Here is a 26,075-nt window from a genome sequence, read left to right on the forward strand (position 1 = left end):
CCCTCCAGCCCCTACACCCCTCCCTATCTCTGTAACCCCCTCCAGCCCCTACACCCCTCCCTATCTCTGTAACCCCCTCCAGCCCCTACACCCCTCCCTATCTCTGTAACTCCCTCCAGCCCCTACACCCCTCCCTATCTCTGTAACCCCCTCCAGCCCCTACACCCCTCCCTATCTCTGTAACCCCCTCCAGCCCCAACACCCCTCCCTATCTCTGTAACCTCCTCCAGCCCCTACACCCCTCCCTATCTCTGTAACCCCCTCCAGCCCCTGCACCTCTCCCTATCTCTGTAACCCCCTCCAGCCCCTACAACCCTCCCTATCTCTGTAACCCCCTCCAGCCCCTACACCCCTCCCTATCTCTGTAACCTCCTCCAGCCCCGACACCCCTCCCTATCTCTGTAACCCCCTCCAGCCCCTACACCCCTCCCTATCTCTGTAACCCCCTCCAGCCCCCTCCCTATCTCTGTAACCCCCTCCAGCCCCTACACCCCTCCCTATCTCTGTAACCTCCTCCAGCCCCTACACCCCTCCCAATCTCTGTAACCTCCTCCAGCCCCTACACCACTCCCTATCTCTGTAACCTCCTCCAGCCCCTACACCCCTCCCTATCTCTGTAACGACCTCCAGCCCCTACATCCCCTCGCTATCTCTGTAACCTCCTCCAGCCCCTACACCCCTCCCTATCTCTGTAACCTCCTCCAGCCCCTACACCCCTCCCTATCTCTGTAACCTCCTCCAGCCCCTACACCCCTCCCTATCTCTGTAACCTCCTCCAGCCCCACGCTCCTCTAATTCTGCCCCCCTGACCATCCCTGATTATAATCGCTCCACCATCGGTGGCCGTGTCTTCTGTTGCCTGGGCCCCAAGCTCTGGAACTCCCTCCCTAAACCTCTCCGCCTCTCTCTCCTCCTTCAAGACGCTCCTTAAAACCCACCTCTGTGACCAAACTGTTGGTCACCGGCGCTAATTTCTCGTTAAGCCGCTCGGTGTCAAACTTTTAAATCTCATAACCCTCCTGTGAAATGGCTGGGGACAATTCACTACATTAAAGGCGCTAGATAGATACAAGTTGTTGTTGTATGAGAAACATTGTTCGCTTGAATTCTGGTTTTAAAGAAGCTGCAGATACATCTCAGAGATACAGGTTTGAGGGAGCAGTCTCGATATCTCTGTCCAGCTTTTCTTCTGAGCGTTTAACGGTACGAGGGACTCACAGGAATTGGAACTTTGCACCATCAGCATAACAGGGACAAAATTGCTGGGCAATCCTTTCGGGGGATATATTGGGGGGAACCAGTCTGTAAAATGCAGGCCGTGTCCTTGTCCCGGTTACCCATGTCTAATTCCCCCAGCACGCACTTTCCCAAAGGAGGTCCAGACCTTGGAGAGGGTCTCGAGGAGTTTGACCAGAAAGGTCGCAGGGATCAGGGATGTCACTGGCGTGGGGATAAAGGAGAGGCTGGGGTTGTTCTCCTCGCTAATGCCCCTCCGACAGCGCAGTGCGGCGCTCCCTCAGTACTGCCCCTCCGACAGTGCGGCGCTCCCTCAGTACTGCCCCTCCGACAGTGCGGTGCTCCCTCAGTACCGCCCCTCCGACAGTGCGGCGCTCCCTCAGTACCGCCCCTCCGACAGTGCGGCGCTCCCTCAGTACTGCCCCTCCGACAGTGCGGCGCTCCCTCAGTACCGCCCCTCCGACAGCGCAGTGCGGCGCTCCCTCAGTACCGCCCCTCCGACAGCGCAGTGCGGTGCTCCCTCAGTACTGCCCCTCCGACAGTGCGGCGCTCCCTCAGTACCGCCCCTCCGACAGCGCAGTGCGGTGCTCCCTCAATACCGCCCCTCCGACAGCGCAGTGCGGTGCTCCCTCAGTACTGCCCCTCCGACAGTGCGGTGCTCCCTCAGTACCGCCCCTCCGACAGTGCGGTGCTCCCTCAGTACCGCCCCTCCGACAGTGCGGCGCTCCCTCAGTACTGCCCCTCCGACAGTGCGGTGCTCCCTCAGTACTGCCCCTCCGACAGTGCGGCGCTCCCTCAGTACCGCCCCTCCGACAGCGCAGCGCGGCGCTCCCTCAGTACCGCCCCTCCGACAGCGCAGTGCGGCGCTCCCTCAGTACCGCCCCTCCGACAGCGCAGTGCGGCACTCCCTCAGTACCGCCCCTCCGACAGCGCAGTGCGGCGCTCCCTCAGTACCGCCCCTCCGACAGCGCAGTGCGGCGCTCCCTCAGTACCGCCCCTCCGACAGCGCAGTGCGGCACTCCCTCAGTACCGCCCCTCCGACAGCGCAGTGCGGCACTCCCTCAGTACTGCCCCTCCGACAGTGCGGTGCTCCCTCAGTACTGCTCCTCCGACAGTGCGGTGCTCCCTCAGTACTGCCCCTCCGACAGTGCGGTGCTCCCTCAGTACCGCTCCTCCGACAGTGCGGTGCTCCCTCAGTACTGCTCCTCCGACAGTGCGGGGCTCCCTCAGTACCGCCCCTCCGACAGTGCGGCGCTCCCTCAGTACTGCCCCTCCGACAGTGCGGCGCTCCCTCAGTACTGACCCTCCGACAGTGCGGCGCTCCCTCAGTACTGCCCCTCCGACAGTGCGGCACTCCCTCAGTACCGCCCCTCCGACACTCCCTCAGTACTGCCCCTCCGACAGTGCGGCACTCCCTCAGTACCGCCCCTCCGACACTCCCTCAGTACTGCCCCTCCGACAGTGCGGCACTCCCTCAGTACCGCCCCTCCGACACTCCCTCAGTACCGCCCCTCCGACAGTGCGGCGCTCCCTCAGTACTGCTCCTCCGACAGTGCGGCACTCCCTCAGTACCGCCCCTCCGACAGTGCGGCGCTCCCTCAGTACCGCCCCTCCGACAGCACAGCGCGGCGCTCCCTCAGTACCTCCCCTCCGACAGTGCGGCGCTCCCTCAGTACTGCCCCTCCGACAGAGCAGTGCGGTGCTCCCTCAGTACCGCCCCTCCGACAGTGCGGCGCTCCCTCAGTACCTCCCCTCCGACAGTGCGGCGCTCCCTCAGTACCGTCCCTCCGACAGTGCGGCGCTCCCTCAGTACTGCCCCTCCGACAGTGCGGCGATCCCTCAGTACCGCCCCTCCGACAGCACAGTGCGGCACTCCCTCAGTACCGCCCCTCCGACAGTGCGGCGCTCCCTCAGTACCGCCACTCCGACAGTGCGGCGCTCCCTCAGTACCGCCCCTCCGACAGTGCGGCGCTCCCTCAGTACCGCCCCTCCGACAGAGCAGTGCGGTGCTCCCTCAGTACCGTCCCTCCGACAGTGCGGCGCTCCCTCAGTACTGCCCCTCCGACAGTGCGGCGCTCCCTCAGTACCGCCACTCCGACAGTGCGGCGCTCCCTCAGTACCGCCCCTCCGACAGTGCGGCGCTCCCTCAGTACCGCCACTCCGACAGTGCGGCGCTCCCTCAGTACCGCCCCTCCGACAGTGCGGGGCTCCCTCAGTACCGCCCCTCCGACAGCGCTGTGCGGCGCTCCCTCAGTACTGCCCCTCCAACAGTACGGTGCTCCCTCAGCATTGCACTGGGAGTGTCAGCTTAGATCGTAGAGCTGTCTTTAAGAGTATGAAGGGGGTTCGATAGCGTAGACGTAGAGGGGGAGACCAGAACTCGGGGGCCACCAATATCAGACAGTCACTGATAAACCCAATGGGGAATTCGAGAGAAACTTCTTTACCCAGAGAGCGGTGAGAATGTGGAACTCGCTGCCACAGGGAGGGCTCGAGGCAAAGGAGAAGGGGAGGTGCAACGTGACCTGGGTGTCATGGTACATCAGTCATTGAAAGTTGGCATGCAGGTACAGCAGGCGGTGAAGAAGGCAAATGGTATGCTGGCCTTCATAGCGAGAGGATTTGAGTATAGGAGCAGGGAGGTCTTACTGCAGTTGTACAGGGCCTTGGTGAGGCCACACCTGGAATATTGTGTTCAGTTTTGGTCTCCTAATCTGAGGAAGGACATTCTTGCTATTGAGGGAGTGCAGCGAAGGTTCACCAGACTGATTCCCGGGATGGCAGGACTGACATATGAAGAAAGACTGGATCGACTGGGCTTATATTCACTGGGATTTAGAAGGATGAGAGGGGATCTCATGGAAACATATAAAATTCTGACGGGACTGGACAGGTTAGATGCAGGAAGAATGTTCCCGATGTTGGGGAAGTCCAGAACCAGGGGACACAGTCTAAGGATAAGGGGTAAGCCATTTAGGACCGAGATGAGGAGAAACTTCTTCACTCAGAGAATTGTGAACCTGTGGAATTCTCTACCACAGAGAGTTGTTGAGGCCAGTTCGTTAGATATATTCAAAAGGGAGTTAGATGTGGCCCTTACGGCTAAAGGGATCAAGGGGTATGGAGAGAAAGCAGGAATGGGATACTGAGGGAATGATCAGCCATGATCATATTGAATGGTGGTGCAGGCTCGAAGGGCCGAATGGCCTACTCCTGCAGCTATTTTCTATGAATAGTATCGAAGCGTTTAAGGGGGGAGCTGGACAAACACATGAGGGAGAAAGGAATGGAAGGAGACGGTGATTGGAGGGGGGGGAGATGGAGAGGGGTTGGAGGGGGGGGTGCTGGTCTGGAGCATTAACCCCCGCACGGATTGGTGGGCCCGATGGCCTGTGAGTCTGGACTGGACGCTGTCAATAATTCCTGTGGTCAGTCAAGGCCGGATTGGACGGCAGGTTACCAGGGTCAGAGGTCAGAGGCCATCGACACAGAGTTGCTGCGTGGAGGTCACCGCGCGCGGGCCAGGACCCAGCTCTAACCTGGGAGGTGGTCATCACGTAGAGGTGGTCTTCTCGGGCATCAAAGAGTAAGTCCTTGTTGACCGGCGAGCCCTGGTCGATGGTTAAGGTGCTGTAGGCCTCTGCCTCGCTCAGGGACTTCAGGAAAACCTGGATAGGGATAGAGCAGAATGGGGTGTGGGCCATGCAGCAACGGAATAACCCCCCGCCCTCCCATACCCCTCAGTACCGCCCCTCCGACAGTACGGCGCTCCCTCAGTACTGCCCCTCCGACAGTGCGGCGCTCCCTCAGTACCGCCCCTCCGACAGTACGGCGCTCCCTCAGTACTGCCCCTCCGACAGTGCGGCGCTCCCTCAGTACCGCCCCTCCGACAGTACGGCGCTCCCTCAGTACTGCCCCTCCGACAGTGCGGCGCTCCCTCAGTACCGCCCCTCCGACAGTACGGCGCTCCCTCAGTACTGCCCCTCCGACAGTGTGGCGCGCCCTCAGTACTGCCCCTCCGACAGTGCGGCGCTCCCTCAGTACCGCCCCTCCGACAGTGCGGCGCTCCCTCAGTACCGCCCCTCCGACAGTGCGGCACTCCCTCAGTACCGCCCCTCCGACAGTGCGGGGCTCCCTCAGTACCGCCCCTCCGACAGTGCGGCACTCCCTCAGTACCGCCCCTCCGAGAGTGCGGCACTCCCTCAGTACCGCCCCTCCGACAGTGCGGCGCTCCCTCAGTACCGCCCCTCCGACAGTGCGGGGCTCCCTCAGTACTGCCCCTCCGACAGTGCGGGGCTCCCTCAGTACCGCCCCTCCGACAGTGCGGGGCTCCCTCAGTACTGCCCCTCCGACAGTGCGGCACTCCCTCAGTACTGCCCCTCCGACAGTACGGCACTCCCTCAGTACTGCCCCTCCGACAGTGCGGCACTCCCTCAGTACCGCCCCTCCGAGAGTGCGGCACTCCCTCAGTACCGCCCCTCCGACAGTGCGGCACTCCCTCAGTACCGCCCCTCCGACAGTGCGGCACTCCCTCAGTACCGCCCCTCCGACAGTGCGGCGCTCCCTCAGTACCGCCCCTCCGAGAGTGCGGCACTCCCTCAGTACCGCCCCTCCGACAGTGCGGGGCTCCCTCAGTACTGCCCCTCCGACAGTGCGGGGCTCCCTCAGTACCGCCCCTCCGACAGTGCGGGGCTCCCTCAGTACTGCCCCTCCGACAGTGCGGGGCTCCCTCAGTACTGCCCCTCCCACGCTTACCTTGTGAAGCCTCCCCAGTCTATCGCCCATGAAGACGACGGTGTTGTTGGCCTCCACTGTTACAGCCACTGCGGTCAGCTGGACGTGACTGGTTACTGCGGCCACAGCTTGCACTTTGACCCTGCTGGCGATGGGACTGGGAGTGTGTTCATCTCCGCACGGGAATATCGATGGGGACATCTGCAGCGATAACGGCAAAGCGGGAATCATTATCAGACCGCTCCCCTCAGCGGTATTCCACAACAAATTCTATCGCGGCAGAACGAAACCCGCGGGTCACCCGCTCCGTAACAGGGCAGAATTGGAGGAGTGGAGGCATCTCGGGGGTTGTGAGGCTGGAGGGGGTTACAGAGATAGGGACGGGTGTAGGGGCTGGAGGGGGTTACAGAGATAGGGACGGGTGTAGGGGCTGGAGGGGGTTACAGAGATAGGGACGGGTGTAGGGGCTGGAGGGGGTTACAGAGATAGGGACGGGTGTAGGGGCTGGAGGGGGTTACAGAGATAGGGACGGGTGTAGGGGCTGGAGGGGGTTACAGAGATAGGGACGGGTGTAGGGGCTGGAGGGGGTTACAGAGATAGGGAGGGGTGTCGGGGCTGGAGGGGGTTACAGAGATAGGGAGGGGTGTCGGGGCTGGAGGGGGTTACAGAGATAGGGAGGGGTGTCGGGGCTGGAGGAGGTTACAGAGATAGGGAGGGGTGTAGGGGCTGGAGGAGGTTACAGAGATAGGGAGGGGTGTAGGGGCTGGAGGGGGTTATAGAGATAGGGAGGGGTGTCGGGGCTGGAGGGGGTTACAGAGATAGGGAGGGGTGTAGGGGCTGGAGGGGGTGACAGAGATAGGGAGGGGTGTCGGGGCTGGAGGGGGTTATAGAGATAGGGAGGGTTGTTGGGGCTTGAGGAGGTTACAGAGATAGGGAGGGGCGAGGACCATGGAGAGATTTGTAAACCATGATGAGAATTTTGAAATCGAGGCATTGCTTAACCAATGTAGATCAGCGAGCCCAGGGGGTGATGGGTGAGTGGGACTCGGTGTGAGTTAGGACACGGGGCAGTGAGCACAGGGGGTGATGGGTGAGCGGGACTGGGTGCGAGTTAGGACACGGGGTCAGTGAGCACAGGGGGTGATGGGTGAGCGGGACTGGGTGTGAGTTAGGACACGGGGTCAGTGAGCACAGCGGGTGATGGGTGAGTGGGACTGAGTGTGAGTTAGGACACGGTGTCAGTGAGCACAGGGGGTGATGGGTGAGCGGGACTGGTTGTGAGTTAGGACACGGGGCAGTGAGCACAGGGGGTGATGGGTGAGTGGGACTGGGTGTGAGTTAGGACACGGGGTCAGTGAGCACAGGGGGTGATGGGTGAGTGGGAATGGGTGCGAGTTAGGACACGGGGTCAGTGAGCACAGGGGGTGATGGGTGAGTGGGACTGGGTGTGAGTTAGGACACGGGGGCAGTGAGCACAGGGGGTGATGGGTGAGTGGGACTGGGTGCGAGTTAGGACAAGGGGACAGTGAGCACAGGGGGTGATGGGTGAGTGGGACTCGGTGCGAGTTAGGACACGGGGTCAGTGAGCACAGGGGGTGATGGGTGAGCGGGACTCGGTGCGAGTTAGGACACGGGGTCAGTGAGCACAGGGGGTGATGGGTGAGCGGGACTCGGTGCGAGTTAGGTCACGGGGTCAGTGAGCACAGGGGGTGATGGGTGAGTGGGACTGGGTGTGAGTTAGGACACGGGGGCAGTGAGCACAGGGGGTGATGGGTGAGTGGGACTGGGTGTGAGTTAGGACACGGGGTCAGTGAGCACAGGGGGTGATGGGTGAGCGGGACTGGGTGCGAGTTAGGACACGGGGTCAGTGAGCACAGTGGGTGATGGGTGAGCGGGACTGGGTGCGAGTTAGGACACTGGGTCAGTGAACACAGGGGGTGATGGATGAGCGGGATTGGGTGTGAGTTAGGACACGGGGCAGTGAGCACAGGGGGTGATGGGTGAGTGGGACTGGGTGTGAGTTAGGACACTGGGTCAGTGAGCACAGGGGGTGATGGGTGAGCGGGACTGGGTGTGAGTTAGAACACGGGGCAGTGAGCACAGGGGGTGATGGGTGAGTGGGACTGGGTATGAGTTAGGACACGGGGCACAGGAGGTGATGGGTGAGTGGGACTGGGTGTGAGTTAGGACACGGGGCACAGGGGGTGATGGGTGAGCGGGACTGGGTGTGAGTTAGGACACGGGGCACAGGGGGTGATGGGTGAGTGGGACTGGGTGTGAGTTAGGACACGGGGTCAGTGAGCACAGGGGGTGATGGGTGAGCGGGACTCGGTGCGAGTTAGGACACGGGGTCAGTGAGCACAGGGGGTGATGGGTGAGCGGGACTCGGTGCGAGTTAGGACACGGGGTCAGTGAGCACAGGGGGTGATGGGTGAGTGGGACTGGGTGTGAGTTAGGACACGGGGGCAGTGAGCACAGGGGGTGATGGGTGAGTGGGACTGGGTGTGAGTTAGGACACGGGGTCAGTGAGCACAGGGGGTGATGGGTGAGCGGGACTGGGTGCGAATTAGGACACTGGGTCAGTGAACACAGGGGGTGATGGGTGAGCGGGACTGGGTGTGAGTTAGGACACGGGGCAGTGAGCACAGGGGGTGATGGGTGAGCGGGACTCGGTGCGAGTTAGGACACGGGGTCAGTGAGCACAGGGGGTGATGGGTGAGCGGGACTCGGTGCGAGTTAGGTCACGGGGTCAGTGAGCACAGGGGGTGATGGGTGAGTGGGACTGGGTGTGAGTTAGGACACGGGGGCAGTGAGCACTGGGGGTGATGGGTGAGTGGGACTGGGTGTGAGTTAGGACACGGGGTCAGTGAGCACAGGGGGTGATGGGTGAGCGGGACTGGGTGCGAGTTAGGACACGGGGTCAGTGAGCACAGTGGGTGATGGGTGAGCGGGACTGGGTGCGAGTTAGGACACTGGGTCAGTGAACACAGGGGGTGATGGATGAGCGGGATTGGGTGTGAGTTAGGACACGGGGCAGTGAGCACAGGGGGTGATGGGTGAGTGGGACTGGGTGTGAGTTAGGACACTGGGTCAGTGAGCACAGGGGGTGATGGGTGAGCGGGACTGGGTGTGAGTTAGAACACGGGGCAGTGAGCACAGGGGGTGATGGGTGAGTGGGACTGGGTATGAGTTAGGACACGGGGCACAGGAGGTGATGGGTGAGTGGGACTGGGTGTGAGTTAGGACACGGGGCACAGGGGGTGATGGGTGAGCGGGACTGGGTGTGAGTTAGGACACGGGGCACAGGGGGTGATGGGTGAGTGGGACTGGGTGTGAGTTAGGACACGGGGTCAGTGAGCACAGGGGGTGATGGGTGAGTGGGACTCGGTGCGAGTTAGGACACGGGGTCAGTGAGCACAGGGGGTGATGGGTGAGCGGGACTCGGTGCGAGTTAGGACACGGGGTCAGTGAGCACAGGGGGTGATGGGTGAGTGGGACTGGGTGTGCGTTAGGACACGGGGGCAGTGAGCACAGGGGGTGATGGGTGAATGGGACTGGGTGTGAGTTAGGACACGGGGTCAGTGAGCACAGGGGGTGATGGGTGAGCGGGACTGGGTGCGAATTAGGACACTGGGTCAGTGAACACAGGGGGTGATGGGTGAGCGGGACTGGGTGTGAGTTAGGACACGGGGCAGTGAGCACAGGGGGTGATGGGTGAGTGGGACTGGGTGTGAGTTAGGACACTGGGTCAGTGAGCACAGGGGGTGATGGGTGAGCGGGACTGGGTGTGAGTTAGGACACAGGGTCAGTGAGCACAGGGGGTGATGGGTGAGTGGGACTGGGTGTGAGTTAGGACACGGGGCACAGGGGGTGATGGCTGAGTGGGACTGGGTGTGAGTTAGGACACGGGGCACAGGGGGTGATGGGTGAGCGGGACTCGGTGCGAGTTAGGACACGCGGTCAGTGAGCACAGGGGGTGATGGGTGAGTGGGACTGGGTGTGAGTTAGGACACGGGGCACAGGGGGTGATGGGTGAGTGGGACTGGGTGTGAGTTAGGACACGGGGCACAGGGGGTGATGGGTGAGCGGGACTGGGTGCGAGTTAGGACACGGGGTCAGTGAGCACAGGGGGTGATGGGTGAGCGGGACTGGGTGCGAGTTAGGACACGGGGTCAGTGAGCACAGGGGGTGATGGGTGAGCGGGACTGGGTGTGAGTTAGGACACGGGGTCAGTGAGCACACGGGGTGATGGGTGAGTGGGACTGGGTGCGAGTTAGGACACGGGGTCAGTGAACACAGGGGGTGATGGGTGAGCGGTACTGGGTGTGAGTTAGGACACGGGGCAGTGAGCACAGGGGGTGATGGGTGAGTGGGACTGGGTGTGAGTTAGGACACTGGGTCAGCGAGCACAGGGGGTGATGGGTGAGCGGGACTGGGTGCGAGTTAGGACACGGGGTCAGTGAACACAGGGGGTGATGGGTGAGCGGTACTGGGTGTGAGTTAGGACACGGGGCAGTGAGCACAGGGGGTGATGGGTGAGTGGGACTGGGTGTGAGTTAGGACACTGGGTCAGCGAGCACAGGGGGTGATGGGTGAGCGGGACTGGGTGTGAGTTAGGACACGGGGTCAATGAGCACAGGGGGTGATGGGTGAGTGGGACTGGGTGTGAGTTAGGACACGGGGCACAGGGGGTGATGGGTGAGTGGGACTGGGTGCGAGTTAGGACACGGGGCACAGGGGGTGATGGGTGAGTGGGACTGGGTGTGAGTTGGGACACGGGGTCAGTGAGCACAGGGGGTGATGGGTGAGTGGGACTGGGTGTGAGTTAGGACACGGGGTCAGTGAGCACAGGGGGTGATGGGTGAGAGGGACTCGGTGCGAGTTAGGACACAGGGTCAGTGAGCTCAGGGGGTGATGGGTGAGCGGGACTGGGTGCGAGTTAGGACACGGGGTCAGTGAGCACAGGGGGTGATGGGTGAGCGGGACTGGGTGCGAGTTAGGACACTGGGTCAGTGAACACAGGGGGTGATGGATGAGCGGGACTGGGTGTGAGTTAGGACACTGGGTCAGCGAGCACAGGGGGTGATGGTTGAGCGGGACTGGGTGTGAGTTAGGACACAGGGTCAGTGAGCACAGGGGGTGATGGGTGAGTGGGACTGGGTGCGAGTTAGGACACGGGGCACAGGGGGTGATGGGTGAGTGGGACTGGGTGTGAGTTGGGACACGGGGCACAGGGGGTGATGGGTGAGCGGGACTGGGTGTGAGTTAGGACACGGGGCAGTGAGCACAGGGGGTGATGGGTGAGAGGGACTCGGTGCGAGTTAGGACACAGGGTCAGCGAGCTCAGGGGGTGATGGGTGAGCGGGACTGGGTGTGAGTTAGGACACGGGGTCAGCGAGCACAGGGGGTGATGGGTGAGAGGGACTGGGTGTGAGTTAGGACACGGAGTCAGTGAGCACAGGGGGTGATGGGTGAGTGGGACTGGGTGTGAGTTAGGACACGGGGCACAGGGGGTGATGGGTGAGCGGGACTGGGTGTGAGTTAGGACACGGGGCAGTGAGCACAGGGGGTGATGGGTGAGTGGGACTGGGTGTGAGTTAGGACACGGGGCAGTGAGCACAGGGGGTGATGGGTGAGCGGGACTGGGTGTGAGTTAGGACACGGGGTCAGTGAGCACAGGGGGTGATGGGTGAGTGGGACTGGGTGTGAGTTAGGACACGGGGCAGTGAGCACAGGGGGTGATGGGTGAGTGGGGCTGGGTGTGAGTTAGGACACGGGGCACAGGGGGTGATGGGTGAGTGGGAATGGGTGCGAGTTAGGACACGGGGCAGTGAGCACAGCGGGTGATGGGTGAGCGGGACTGGTTGTGAGTTAGGACACGGGGCAGTGAGCACAGGGGGTGGTGGGTGAGAGGGACTGGGTGTGAGTTAGGACACGGGGTCAGTGAGCACAGGGGGTGATGGGTGAGTGGGAATGGGTGCGAGTTAGGACACGGGGTCAGTGAGCACAGGGGGTGATGGGTGAGTGGGACTGGGTGTGAGTTAGGACACGGGGCAGTGAGCACAGGGGGTGATGGGTGAGTGGGACTGGGTGTGAGTTAGGACACGGGGGCAGTGAGCACAGAGGGTGATGGGTGAGTGGGACTGGGTGCGAGTTAGGACACGGGGTCAGTGAGCACAGGGGGTGATGGGTGAGTGGGACTCGGTGCGAGTTAGGACACGGGGTCAGTGAGCACAGGGGGTGATGGGTGAGCGGGACTCGGTGCGAGTTAGGACACGGGGTCAGTGAGCACAGGGGGTGATGGGTGAGCGGGACTCGGTGCGAGTTAGGTCAAGGGGTCAGTGAGCACAGGGGGTGATGGGTGAGTGGGACTGGGTGTGAGTTAGGACACGGGGGCAGTGAGCACAGGGGGTGATGGGTGAGTGGGACTGGGTGTGAGTTAGGACACGGGGTCAGTGAGCACAGGGGGTGATGGGTGAGCGGGACTGGATGCGAGTTAGGACACGGGGTCAGTGAGCACAGTGGGTGATGGGTGAGCGGGACTGGGTGCGAGTTAGGACACTGGGTCAGTGAACACAGGGGTTGATGGATGAGCGGGATTGGGTGTGAGTTAGGACACGGGGCAGTGAGCACAGGGGGTGATGGGTGAGTGGGTCTGGGTGTGAGTTAGGACACTGGGTCAGTGAGCACAGGGGGTGATGGGTGAGCGGGACTGGGTGTGAGTTAGAACACGGGGCAGTGAGCACAGGGGGTGATGGCTGAGTGGGACTGGGTGTGAGTTAGGACACGGGGCACAGGAGGTGATGGGTGAGTGGGACTGGGTGTGAGTTAGGACACGGGGCACAGGGGGTGATGGGTGAGCGGGACTGGGTGTGAGTTAGGACACGGGGCACAGGGGGTGATGGGTGAGTGGGACTGGGTGTGAGTTAGGACACGGGGTCAGTGAGCACAGGGGGTGATGGGTGAGTGGGACTCGGTGCGAGTTAGGACACGGGGTCAGTGAGCACAGGGGGTGATGGGTGAGCGGGACTCGGTGCGAGTTAGGACACGGGGTCAGTGAGCACAGGGGGTGATGGGTGAGCGGGACTGGGTGTGAGTTAGAACACGGGGTCAGTGAGCACAGGGGGTGATGGGTGAGCGGGACTGGGTGCGAGTTAGGACACGGGGTCAGTGAGCACAGGGCGTGATGGGTGAGCGGGACTGGGTGCGAGTTAGGACACGGGGTCAGTGAGCACAGGGGGTGATGGGTGAGCGGGACTAGGTGTGAGTTAGGACACGGGGTCAGTGAGCACAGAGGGTGATGGGTGAGTGGGACTGGGTGCGAGTTAGGACACTGGGTCAGTGAGCACAGGGGGTGATGGGTGAGCGGGACTGGGTGCGAGTTAGGACACGGGGTCAGTGAGCACAGGGGGTGATGGGTGAGTGGGACTGGGTGCGAGTTAGGACACTGGGTCAGTGAACACAGGGGGTGATGGGTGAGCGGGACTGGGTGTGAGTTAGGACACAGGGTCAGTGAGCACAGGGGGTGATGGGTGAGTGGGACTGGGTGTGAGTTAGGACACGGGGCACAGGGGGTGATGGTTGAGTGGGACTGGGTGTGAGTTAGGACACGGGGCACAGGGGGTGATGGGTGAGCGGGACTCGGTGCGAGTTAGGACACGCGGTCAGTGAGCACAGGGGATGATGGGTGAGTGGGACTGGGTGTGAGTTAGGACACGGGGCACAGGGGGTGATGGGTGAGTGGGACTGGGTGTGAGTTAGGACACGGGGCACAGGGGGTGATGGGTGAGCGGGACTGGGTGCGAGTTAGGACACGGTGTCAGTGAGCACAGGGGGTGATGGGTGAGCGGGACTGGGTGCGAGTTAGGACACGGGGTCAGTGAGCACAGGGGGTGATGGGTGAGCGGGACTGGGTGTGAGTTAGAACACGGGGCAGTGAGCACAGGGGGTGATGGCTGAGTGGGACTGGGTGTGAGTTAGGACACGGGGCACAGGAGGTGATGGGTGAGTGGGACTGGGTGTGAGTTAGGACACGGGGCACAGGGGGTGATGGGTGAGCGGGACTGGGTGTGAGTTAGGACACGGGGCACAGGGGGTGATGGGTGAGCGGGACTCGGTGTGAGTTAGGACACGGGGTCAGTGAGCACAGGGGGTGATGGGTGAGCGGGACTGGGTGCGAGTTAGGACACGGGGTCAGTGAGCACAGGGGGTGATGGGTGAGCGGGACTGGGTGTGAGTTAGAACACGGGGCAGTGAGCACAGGGGGTGATGGCTGAGTGGGACTGGGTGTGAGTTAGGACACGGGGCACAGGAGGTGATGGGTGAGTGGGACTGGGTGTGAGTTAGGACACGGGGCACAGGGGGTGATGGGTGAGCGGGACTGGGTGTGAGTTAGGACACGGGGCACAGGGGGTGATGGGTGAGTGGGACTGGGTGTGAGTTAGGACACGGGGTCAGTGAGCACAGGGGGTGATGGGTGAGTGGGACTCGGTGCGAGTTAGGACACGGGGTCAGTGAGCACAGGGGGTGATGGGTGAGCGGGACTCGGTGCGAGTTAGGACACGGGGTCAGTGAGCACAGGGGGTGATGGGTGAGCGGGACTGGGTGTGAGTTAGAACACGGGGTCAGTGAGCACAGGGGGTGATGGGTGAGCGGGACTGGGTGCGAGTTAGGACACGGGGTCAGTGAGCACAGGGCGTGATGGGTGAGCGGGACTGGGTGCGAGTTAGGACACGGGGTCAGTGAGCACAGGGGGTGATGGGTGAGCGGGACTAGGTGTGAGTTAGGACACGGGGTCAGTGAGCACAGAGGGTGATGGGTGAGTGGGACTGGGTGCGAGTTAGGACACTGGGTCAGTGAGCACAGGGGGTGATGGGTGAGCGGGACTGGGTGCGAGTTAGGACACGGGGTCAGTGAGCACAGGGGGTGATGGGTGAGTGGGACTGGGTGCGAGTTAGGACACTGGGTCAGTGAGCACAGGGGGTGATGGGTGAGCGGGACTGGGTGTGAGTTAGGACACAGGGTCAGTGAGCACAGGGGGTGATGGGTGAGTGGGACTGGGTGTGAGTTAGGACACGGGGCACAGGGGGTGATGGTTGAGTGGGACTGGGTGTGAGTTAGGACACGGGGCACAGGGGGTGATGGGTGAGCGGGACTCGGTGCGAGTTAGGACACGCGGTCAGTGAGCACAGGGGATGATGGGTGAGTGGGACTGGGTGTGAGTTAGGACACGGGGCACAGGGGGTGATGGGTGAGTGGGACTGGGTGTGAGTTAGGACACGGGGCACAGGGGGTGATGGGTGAGCGGGACTGGGTGCGAGTTAGGACACGGTGTCAGTGAGCACAGGGGGTGATGGGTGAGCGGGACTGGGTGCGAGTTAGGACACGGGGTCAGTGAGCACAGGGGGTGATGGGTGAGCGGGACTGGGTGTGAGTTTGGACACGGGGTCAGTGAGCACACGGGGTGATGGGTGAGTGGGACTGGGTGCGAGTTAGGACACGGGGTCAGTGAACACAGGGGGTGATGGGTGAGCGGTACTGGGTGTGAGTTAGGACACGGGGCAGTGAGCACAGGGGGTGATGGGTGAGTGGGACTGGGTGTGAGTTAGGACACTGGGTCAGCGAGCACAGGGGGTGATGGGTGAGCGGGACTGGGTGCGAGTTAGGACACGGGGTCAGTGAACACAGGGGGTGATGGGTGAGCGGTACTGGGTGTGAGTTAGGACACGGGGCAGTGAGCACAGGGGGTGATGGGTGAGTGGGACTGGGTGTGAGTTAGGACACTGGGTCAGCGAGCACAGGGGGTGATGGGTGAGCGGGACTGGGTGTGAGTTAGGACACTGGGTCAGCGAGCACAGGGGGTGATGGGTGAGCGGGACTGGGTGTGAGTTAGGACACGGGGTCAATGAGCACAGGGGGTGATGGGTGAGTGGGACTGGGTGTGAGTTAGGACACGGGGCACAGGGGGTGATGGGTGAGTGGGACTGGGTGTGAGTTGGGACACGGGGTCAGTGAGCACAGGGGGTGATGGGTGAGAGGGACTCGGTGCGAGTTAGGACACGGGGTCAGTGAGCACAGGGGGTGATGGGTGAGCGGGACTGGGTGCGAGTTAGGACACGGGGCAGTGAGCACAGGGGGTGATGGGTGAGTGGGACTGGGTGTGAGTTAGGACACGGGGTCAGTGAGAACAGCGGGGTGATGGGTGAGTGGGACTGGGTGTGAGTTAGGACACGGGGTCAGTGAGCACAGGGGGTGATGGGTGAGTGGGACTGGGTGCGAGTTAGGACACGGGGCAGTGAGCACAGGGGGTGATGGGTGAGTGGGACTGGGTGCGAGTTAGGACACAGGGTCAGTGAGCTCAGGGGGTGATGGGTGAGCGGGACTGGGTGCGAGTTAGGACACGGGGTCAGTGAGCACAGGGGGTGATGGGTGAGCGGGACTGGGTGCGAGTTAGGACACTGGGTCAGTGAACACAGGGGGTGATGGATGAGCGGGACTGGGTGTGAGTTAGGACACTGGGTCAGCGAGCACAGGGGGTGATGGTTGAGCGGGACTGGGTGTGAGTTAGGACACGGTGTCAGTGAGCACAGGGGGTGATGGGTGAGTGGGACTGGATGTGAGTTAGGACACTGGGTCAGTGAGCACAGGGGGTGATGGGTGAGCGGGACTGGGTGTGAGTTAGGACACAGGGTCAGTGAGCACAGGGGGTGATGGGTGAGTGGGACTGGGTGTGAGTTAGGACACGGGGCACAGGGGGTGATGGTTGAGTGGGACTGGGTGTGAGTTAGGACACGGGGCACAGGGGGTGATGGGTGAGCGGGACTCGGTGCGAGTTAGGACACGCGGTCAGTGAGCACAGGGGGTGATGGGTGAGTGGGACTGGGTGTGAGTTAGGACACGGGGCACAGGGGGTGATGGGTGAGTGGGACTGGGTGTGAGTTAGGACACGGGGCACAGGGGGTGATGGGTGAGCGGGACTCGGTGCGAGTTAGGACACGGGGTCAGTGAACACAGGGGGTGATGGGTGAGCGGTACTGGGTGTGAGTTAGGACACGGGGCAGTGAGCACAGGGGGTGATGGGTGAGTGGGACTGGGTGTGAGTTAGGACACTGGGTCAGCGAGCACAGGGGGTGATGGGTGAGCGGGACTGGGTGCGAGTTAGGACACGGGGTCAGTGAACACAGGGGGTGATGGGTGAGCGGTACTGGGTGTGAGTTAGGACACGGGGCAGTGAGCACAGGGGGTGATGGGTGAGTGGGACTGGGTGTGAGTTAGGACACTGGGTCAGCGAGCACAGGGGGTGATGGGTGAGCGGGACTGGGTGTGAGTTAGGACACTGGGTCAGCGAGCACAGGGGGTGATGGGTGAGCGGGACTGGGTGTGAGTTAGGACACGGGGTCAATGAGCACAGGGGGTGATGGGTGAGTGGGACTGGGTGTGAGTTAGGACACGGGGCACAGGGGGTGATGGGTGAGTGGGACTGGGTGTGAGTTGGGACACGGGGTCAGTGAGCACAGAGGGTGATGGGTGAGAGGGACTCGGTGCGAGTTAGGACACGGGGTCAGTGAGCACAGGGGGTGATGGGTGAGCGGGACTGGGTGCGAGTTAGGACACGGGGCAGTGAGCACAGGGGGTGATGGGTGAGTGGGACTGGGTGTGAGTTAGGACACGGGGTCAGTGAGAACAGCGGGGTGATGGGTGAGTGGGACTGGGTGTGAGTTAGGACACGGGGTCAGTGAGCACAGGGGGTGATGGGTGAGTGGGACTGGGTGCGAGTTAGGACACGGGGCAGTGAGCACAGGGGGTGATGGGTGAGTGGGACTGGGTGCGAGTTAGGACACAGGGTCAGTGAGCTCAGGGGGTGATGGGTGAGCGGGACTGGGTGCGAGTTAGGACACGGGGTCAGTGAGCACAGGGGGTGATGGGTGAGCGGGACTGGGTGCGAGTTAGGACACTGGGTCAGTGAACACAGGGGGTGATGGATGAGCGGGACTGGGTGTGAGTTAGGACACTGGGTCAGCGAGCACAGGGGGTGATGGTTGAGCGGAACTGGGTGTGAGTTAGGACACAGGGTCAGTGAGCACAGTGGGTGATAGGTGAGTGGGACTGGGTGCGAGTTAGGACACGGGGCACAGGGGGTGATGGGTGAGTGGGACTGGGTGTGAGTTGGGACACGGGGCACAGGGTGTGATGGGTGAGCGGGACTGGGTGTGAGTTAGGACACGGGGCAGTGAGCACAGGGGGTGATGGGTGAGAGGGACTCGGTGCGAGTTAGGACACAGGGTCAGCGAGCTCAGGGGGTGATGGGTGAGCGGGACTGGGTGTGAGTTAGGACACGGGGTCAGCGAGCACAGGGGGTGATGGGTGAGAGGGACTGGGTGTGAGTTAGGACACGGAGTCAGTAAGCACAGGGGGTGATGGGTGAGTGGTACTGGGTGTGAGTTAGGACACGGGGCAGTGAGCACAGGGGGTGATGGGTGAGTGGGACTGGGTGTGAGTTAGGACACGGGGCACAGGGGGTGATGGGTGAGCGGGACTGGGTGTGAGTTAGGACACGGGGCAGTGAGCACAGGGGGTGATGGGTGAGTGGGACTGGGTGTGAGTTAGGACACGGGGCAGTGAGCACAGGGGGTGATGGGTGAGCGGGACTGGGTGCGAGTTAGGACACGGGGTCAGTGAGCACAGGGGGTGATGGGTGAGTGGGACTGGGTGTGAGTTAGGACACGGGGCAGTGAGCACAGGGGGTGATGGGTGAGTGGGACTGGGTGTGAGTTAGGACACGGGGCACAGGGGGTGATGGGTGAGTGGGAATGGGTGCGAGTTAGGACACGGGGCAGTGAGCACAGCGGGTGATGGGTGAGCGGGACTCGGTGCGAGTTAGGACACGGGGTCAGCGAGCACAGGGGGTGATGTGTGAGTGGGACTCGGTGCGAGTTAGGACACGGGGGCAGCCGAGTTTTGAGGGAAGAGTGAATCGTGCTGTGTACGTTGTTGTTTGTGACATTAAGCACTCCCCAAGTGATAGTTTGGCAGCATTCATTTAATTATCAATTGAGTGGCAGGGAGAGAACCAGTTTGAGAGCGGATATGAACGTCTCACAAAGAGCAGTTTGTCAAATTTCAACAATGAAGCTAAGCAGCGTTGTTCCGATCTGCCTTCTCGCACAGACTTGGAATCGCTCCGACAATCTCCCCTCTGAGTCACCAAGATCATGTGTTCGAGCCCCTCTCCCGAGCCTTGAGCCCTGTAATCCCGGCCCGACGCTCCCAGTGCAGTGCTGAGGGAGCGCCGCACTGTCGGAGGGGCAGTGCTGAGGGAGCGCCGTACTGTCAGAGGGGCAGTACTGAGGGAGTGCCGCACTGTCGGAGGGGCAGTACTGAGGGAGTGCCGCACTGTCGGAGGGGCAGGACTGAGGGAGCGCCGCACTGTCGGAGGGGCAGTACTGAGGGAGCACCGCACTGTCGGAGGGGCAGTACTGAGGGAGCACCGCACTGTCGGAGGGGCGGTACTGAGGGAGCCCCGCACTGTCGGAGGGGCAGTACTGAGGGAGCACCGCACTGTCGGAGGGGCAGTACTGAGGGAGTCCCGCACTGTCGGAGGGTCAGTACTGAGGGAGCGCCGCACTGTGGGAGGGACAGTACTGAGGGAGCCCCGCACTGTCGGAGGGGCAGTACTGAGGGAGTGCCGCACTGTCGGAGGGGCAGTACTGAGGGAGCGCCGTACTGCGCTGTTGGAGGGGCAGTACTGAGGGAGCCCCGCACTGTCGGAGGGGCAGTACTGAGGGAGTGCCGCACTGTCGGAGGGGCAGTACTGAGGGAGCGCCGTACTGCGCTGTTGGAGGGGCGGGGCTGAGTGAGCGCCGCTAATTCTTCCTGCATCAGTTGCACAACCCATGACAAGATTTCTCAAAATATTCTGTCACATCATCGGTGTGTATAATTATGGTTTGTAATGGAAACTTTCCATAAACAAATCCACTGTGTACTGAGTTCGAAGCAGGAAATGTGGGAGATATCTGTACACTGACTGGTGTCCCTCAGTCCCCTCTCCCTCAGGGAGATATCTGTACACTGACTGGTGTCTCTCAGTCCCCTCTCCCTCAGGGAGATATCTGTACTCTGACTGGTGTCTCTCAGTCCCTCTCCCTCAGGGAGATATCTGTACACTGACTGGTGTCTCTCAGTCCCTCTCCCTCAGGGAGATATCTGTACACTGACTGGTGTCTCTCAGTCCCTCTCCCTCAGGGAGATATCTGTACACTGACTGGTGTCTCTCAGTCCCCTCTCCCTCAGGGAGATATCTGTACACTGACTGGTGTCTCTCAGTCCCTCTCCCTCAGGGAGATATCTGTACACTGACTGGTGTCTCTCAGTCCCTCTCCCTCAGGGAGATATCTGTACACTGACTGGTGCCTCTCAGTCCCCTCTCCCTCAGGGAGATATCTGTACACTGACTGGTGTCTCTCAGTCCCGCTCTCCCTCAGGGAGATATCTGTACACTGACTGGTGTCTCTCAGTCCCCTCTCCCTCAGGGAGATATCTGTACACTGACTGGTGTCTCTCAGTCCCCTCTCCCTCAGGGAGATATCTGTACACTGACTGGTGTCTCTCAGTCCCTCTCCCTCAGGGAGATATCTGTACACTGACTGGTGTCTCTCAGCCCCCTCTCCCTCAGGGAGATATCTGTACACTGACTGGTGTCTCTCAGTCCCTCTCTCTCCCTCAACGAGATATCTGTACACTGACTGGTGTCTCTCAGTCCCCTCTCCCTCAGGGAGATATCTGTACACTGACTGGTGTCTCTCAGTCCCCTCTCCCTCAGGGAGATATCTGTACACTGACTGGTGTCTCTCAGTCCCCTCTCCCTCAGGGAGATATCTGTACACTGACTGGTGTCTCTCAGTCCCCTCTCCCTCAGGGAGATATCTGTACACTGACTGGTGTCTCTCAGTCCCCTCTCCCTCAGGGAGATATCTGTACACTGACTGGTGTCTCTCAGTCCCCTCTCCCTCAGGGAGATATCTGTACACTGACTGGTATCTCTCAGTCCCTCTCCCTCAGGGAGATATCTGTACACTGACTGGTGTCTCTCAGTCCCTCTCCCTCAGGGAGATATCTGTACACTGACTGGTGTCTCTCAGTCCCTCTCCCTCAGGGAGATATCTGTACACTGACTGGTGCCTCTCAGTCCCCTCTCCCTCAGGGAGATATCTGTACACTGACTGGTGTCTCTCAGTCCCGCTCTCCCTCAGGGAGATATCTGTACACTGACTGGTGTCTCTCAGTCCCCTCTCCCTCAGGGAGATATCTGTACACTGACTGGTGTCTCTCAGTCCCCTCTCCCTCAGGGAGATATCTGTACACTGACTGGTGTCTCTCAGTCCCCTCTCCCTCAGGGAGATATCTGTACACTGACTGGTGTCTCTCAGTCCCCTCTCCCTCAGGGAGATATCTGTACACTGATTGGTGTCTCTCAGTCCCCTCTCCCTCAGGGAGATATCTGTACACTGACTGGTGTCTCTCAGTCCCTCTCCCTCAGGGAGATATCTGTACACTGACTGGTGTCTCTCAGTCCCTCTCCCTCAGGGAGATATCTGTACACTGACTGGTGTCTCTCAGTCCCCTCTCCCACAAGGAGATATCTGTACACTGACTGTGGTGTCTCTCAGTCCCCTCTCCCTCAGGGAGATATCTGTACACTGACTGTGGTGTCTCTCAGTCCCTCCACATCTCCAATGGTCTGGAGCACGGACACTGACTTTGGGCTATTCGACAAGGTGAGGCGTCGCGGGAACCCGTTTCTTCGCCCTGTCGGCAGACGCAGAATTTTCGCTCGACGGCAATAGTTCCACGGTACGGTTGTGTGGCGGGGGGGGGGGCGGGGGGCGGGTGTGTGTGTGTGTGTGGGCCCCATCACGCGCCTGTAACTGCGCCTTCCCCCCCCACCCCCCCCACCGCCGTTCGCCCCCTTCCCCACCTACCTTGGGCAGCTGGGTGCAACTGGATTTGACGCCGTACTCCACGTAAGCCTCGGGGGCGTCGGCGGACGAGTAGCAGGCCTGGCGCGCCCGCTCCACGGTGCGGTCGAGGTCGGCCAGCGGGTAGACGCAGAGGGCCGAGGGCTCGGCGGGACGGGACTGGGCGGGCGGGGGGCGGGCGCGGGCCAGCAGGGCGAAGAGGGCGGGGCGCCGCCCCCGGTGGCGGCCCAGGGCGGAGGCCAGCACCAGGCCGTAGTCCCCCCGGCCCTCCCCCTCGGCCCCCCGGCACTCCAGCGGGACCTCCACGTAGGAGTAGTAGCTGGGGTCGTCCGCGCAGATGCGGGCCACGTACGCGCGGTACTCCGGCCCCGAGCGGCGGCCCGGCGGGTCCCGGCGGTAGAAGACGAAGTAGACGTGCGGCGGGCGGGCGTAGACGGCGGCAAAGTGGTGGTCGTACTCGGCGAAGCCACCGCCCCCCACCACCAGCTTGCCCAGGTCCTCGTTGGAGAAGGCGTGCGCCCCATCCAGGCGCCGGGTGGTCACGGGGGCGTCGGTGGGCTTGTGGGTGTAGCCCCGGCCCACGAACAGGGCCCGCGCCCCCCCCGAGCGCCCCAGCGCCCCCACCGTGGCGGTGCCGGGGTCATCGGCAGCCACGTACTGGGTCTCGCCGGGCTGCGGCGCCCGCTGGGCCCCCTGCGCCAAGCCGGCCAGGCTCCGCTTCTCGCACACCCCCTGGTGCACGCTGGCGCACACGAGCAGCGCCTGGCCCTCCCGGTCGACCAGCAGCAGCTGGTTGTGGGCGTCGGTGGGCCGGGCCTGGGGGCAGTCGCGGGGGGTGATAGGGGGGATGCAGTCGCGGCTGTCGTTGACGGGCCCGGTGGCCGCCTCGGACAGCACCGCGCCCACGTCGCCGCTCAGCTGGTACAGGCGGTTCACCGCGCCCAGGTACAGTTGGCCCGTGCGGGGGTCCAGGGCCGAGTGGGTGAGGCGGGCGCCGGGGCGACGGAAGGTGGGGTAAGGGCCGGCCCCCGGCACCGAGAGCAGCCCCACGAGCATCAGGGCGGCGGACAAAGACATCCTCGTCACCTGCAAAGGGGGAGAGGAAATAACGGCGTCAAGCTGTGGCAACAGTCGGCAGTCACGCACCAATACACGGCAGAAATAGCGGGGCACCGCACCGCGCTGTCGGAGGGGCGGTACTGAGGGAGCACCGCACCGCGCTGTCGGAGGGGCGGTACTGAGGGAGCGCCGCACTGTCGGAGGGGCAGTACTGAGGGAGCGCCGCACTGCGCTGTCGGAGGGGCGGTACTGAGGGAGCCCCGCACTGTCGGAGGGGCAGTACTGAGGGAGCCCCGCACTGTCGGAGGGGCGGTACTGAGGGAGCCCCGCACTGTCGGAGGGGCAGTACTGAGGGAGTGCCGCTCTGTCGGAGGGGCGGTACTGAGGGAGCCCCGCACTGTCGGAGGGGCGGTACTGAGGGAGCACCGCACTGTCAGAGGGGCGGTACTGAGGGAACGCCGCACTGTCGGAGGGGCAGTACTGAGGGAGCACCGCACTGCGCTGTCGGAGGAGCAGTACTGAGGGAGCACCGCACTGCGCTGTCGGAGGAGCAGTACTGAGGGAGCGCCGCACTGTCGGAGGGGCGGTACTGAGGGAGCCCCGCACTGTCGGAGGGGCGGTACTGAGGGAGTGCCGCACTGTCGGAGGAGCAGTACTGAGGGAGCACCGCACTGCGCTGTCGGAGGAGCAGTACTGAGGGAGCCCCGCACTGTCGGAGGGGCGGTACTGAGGGAGCCCCGCACTGTCGGAGGGGCGGTACTGAGGGAGCGCCGCACTGTCGGAGGGGCGCTACTGAGGGAGCACCGCACTGTCGGAGGGGCAGTACTGAGGGAGCGCCGCACAGTCGGAGGGGCGGTACTGAGGGAGCCCCGCACTGTCGGAGGGGCGGTACTGAGGGAATGCTGCACTGTCGGAGGAGCAGTACTGAGGGAGTGCCGCACTGTCGGAGGGGCGGTACTGAGGGAGCGCCGCACTGCGCTGTCGGAGGGGCGGTACTGAGGGAGCCCCGCACTGTCGGAGGGGCGGTACTGAGGGAGCACCGCACTGTCGGAGGGGCAGTACTGAGGGAGCGCCGCACTGTCGGAGGGGCAGTACTGAGGGAGCCCCGCACTGTCGGAGGGGCAGTACTGAGGGAGCCCCGCACTGTCGGAGGGGCAGTACTGAGGGAGCCCCGCACTGTCGGAGGGGCAGTACTGAGGGAGCACCGCACTGTTGGAGGGGCTGTATTTCGGATGAGACATTAAACCGAGGCCCCGTCTGCCCTCTCGGGTGGATGTAAAAGATCCCGGGGCCACTATTGGAAGAAGAGCAGGGGGAGTTCTCCCCGGTGTCCTGGGGCCAATATTTATCCCTCGACCAACATCACTAAAACAGATGATCCGGGTCATTATCACATCGCTGTGTGTGGGAGCTTGCTGTGCGCAAATTGGTGTTTCCCACATTACAACAGCGGGCGCACTCCGATAGTACTCCATTGGCCCATGAGGCACTTTGGGACGTCCGGTGGTCGTGAAAGGCGCTATATAAATGCAAGTCTTTTATTCTTTCATCCCCACCGCCATATCCTTCTATTCTTTTGTCCTCCATGTGTTCACCAAACTCCCCGCTTAAATACATCTCTGCCTGAGAGAGAGAGGGTCAAGGGGAGTTGACCAGAATTGTCCCGGAGATCAAGGGTCTTCAGTGATGGGGGAAGACTGGGGATTGTTCTCCTCGGAGCAGAGAAGGTGGAGAGGAGATTTGATCGAGGGTGTCCACAATCACGAGGGGGGTGGACAGAGTAAGATCGAGGGAAGCTGTTCCCATTGGAGGAAGGGTGGAGAACCAGAGGGACACGGATTTCAGTTCAGAGAAGGTTCACTCGGTTGATGGCAAATGGTATGTTGGCCTTCATAGCGAGAGGATTTGAGTATAGGAGCAGGGAGGTCTTACTGCAGTTGTACAGGGTCTTGGTGAGGCCACACCTGGAATATTGTGTTCAGTTTTGTTCTCCTAATCTGAGGAAGGACGTTCTTGCTATTGAGGGAGTGCAGCGAAGGTTCACCAGACTGATTCCCGGGATGGCAGGACTGACATATGAAGAAAGACTGGAGTTTCACTGGAGTTTAGAAGAATGAGAGGGGATCTCACAGAAACATATAAAATTCTGACGGGACGGGACAGGTTAGATGCAGGAAGAATGTTCCCGATGTTGGGGAAGTCCAGAACCAGGGATCACAGTCTAAGGATAAGGGGTAAGCCATTTAGGACCGAGATGAGGAGAAACTTCTTCACCCAGAGAATTGTGAACCTGTGGAATTCTCAACCACAGAGAGTTGTTGGGGCCAGTTCGTTAGATATATTCAAGAGGGAGTTAGATGTGGCCCTTACGGCTAAAGGGATCAAGGGGTATGGAGAGAAAGCAGGAATGGGGTACCGAGGTGAATGATCAGCCATGATCTTATTGAATGGTGGTGCAGGCTCGAAGGGCCGAATGGCCTACTCCTGCACCTATTTTCTGTTTCTATGATTCCGGAGATGAGGGGGTTGACTTATGAGGAAAGGTTGAGGAGGTTGGGCCTCTACTCATTGGAATTCAGAAGAATGAGAGGTGATCTTATCGAAACGTATCAGATTATGAGGGGGGCTCGACAAGGTGGATGCAGAGAGGATGTTCCCACTGATGGGGGAGACTAGAACTAGGGGGCATGGTCTTAGAATAAGGGGCCGCCCATTTAAAACTGAGATGAGGAGGAATTTCTTCTCTCAGAGGGTTGTAAATCTGTGGAACTCGCTGCCTCAGAGAGCTGTGGAAGCCGGGACATTGAATATATTTAAGACAGAGATAGACAGTTTCTTAACCGATAAGGGGGCGGGCGGGGAAGTGGAGCTGAGTCCATGATCGGATCAGCCATGGTCGTATTGAATGGCAGAGCAGGTTCGAGGGGCCGAATGGCCGACTCCTGCTCCTGTTTCTGATGTTCTTAAGGTGATTGGCGGAACGGTTCGGATCGGGAAAGCGCTGAGTTGTCAGAGAGGGTGGTGGGGGCAGACTCAATTGCGGCTTGTAAAGGGAGTTGGTTAAGTACC

At 61.6% G+C, this 26,075-nt stretch overlaps 1 protein-coding gene across 1 annotated transcript in view; it reads right to left on the reverse strand.

Annotated features, from left to right (window-relative positions):
• The window catches only part of LOC139242272 (plexin-B3-like), a gene marked incomplete at its 3' end in the record, with an annotated part of 71,017 nt that overhangs the window by 38,510 nt on the left and 6,432 nt on the right, over positions 1 to 26,075 (reverse strand). Inside the window, exons 2-4 of the mRNA XM_070870301.1 lie at positions 21,951 to 23,033; positions 5,992 to 6,171; positions 4,776 to 4,904 (exon numbers count right to left, since the gene is read on the reverse strand). Of these exons, the coding sequence (XP_070726402.1) occupies positions 4,776 to 4,904; positions 5,992 to 6,171; positions 21,951 to 23,024 (1,383 nt within the window). The remainder of the gene's footprint in view (positions 1 to 4,775; positions 4,905 to 5,991; positions 6,172 to 21,950; positions 23,034 to 26,075) is intronic.

The sequence above is a fragment of the Pristiophorus japonicus genome, unplaced genomic scaffold, assembly GCF_044704955.1.
Source record: "Pristiophorus japonicus isolate sPriJap1 unplaced genomic scaffold, sPriJap1.hap1 HAP1_SCAFFOLD_1285, whole genome shotgun sequence".
In the NCBI taxonomy this organism is placed as follows: Eukaryota; Metazoa; Chordata; class Chondrichthyes; family Pristiophoridae; genus Pristiophorus; species Pristiophorus japonicus.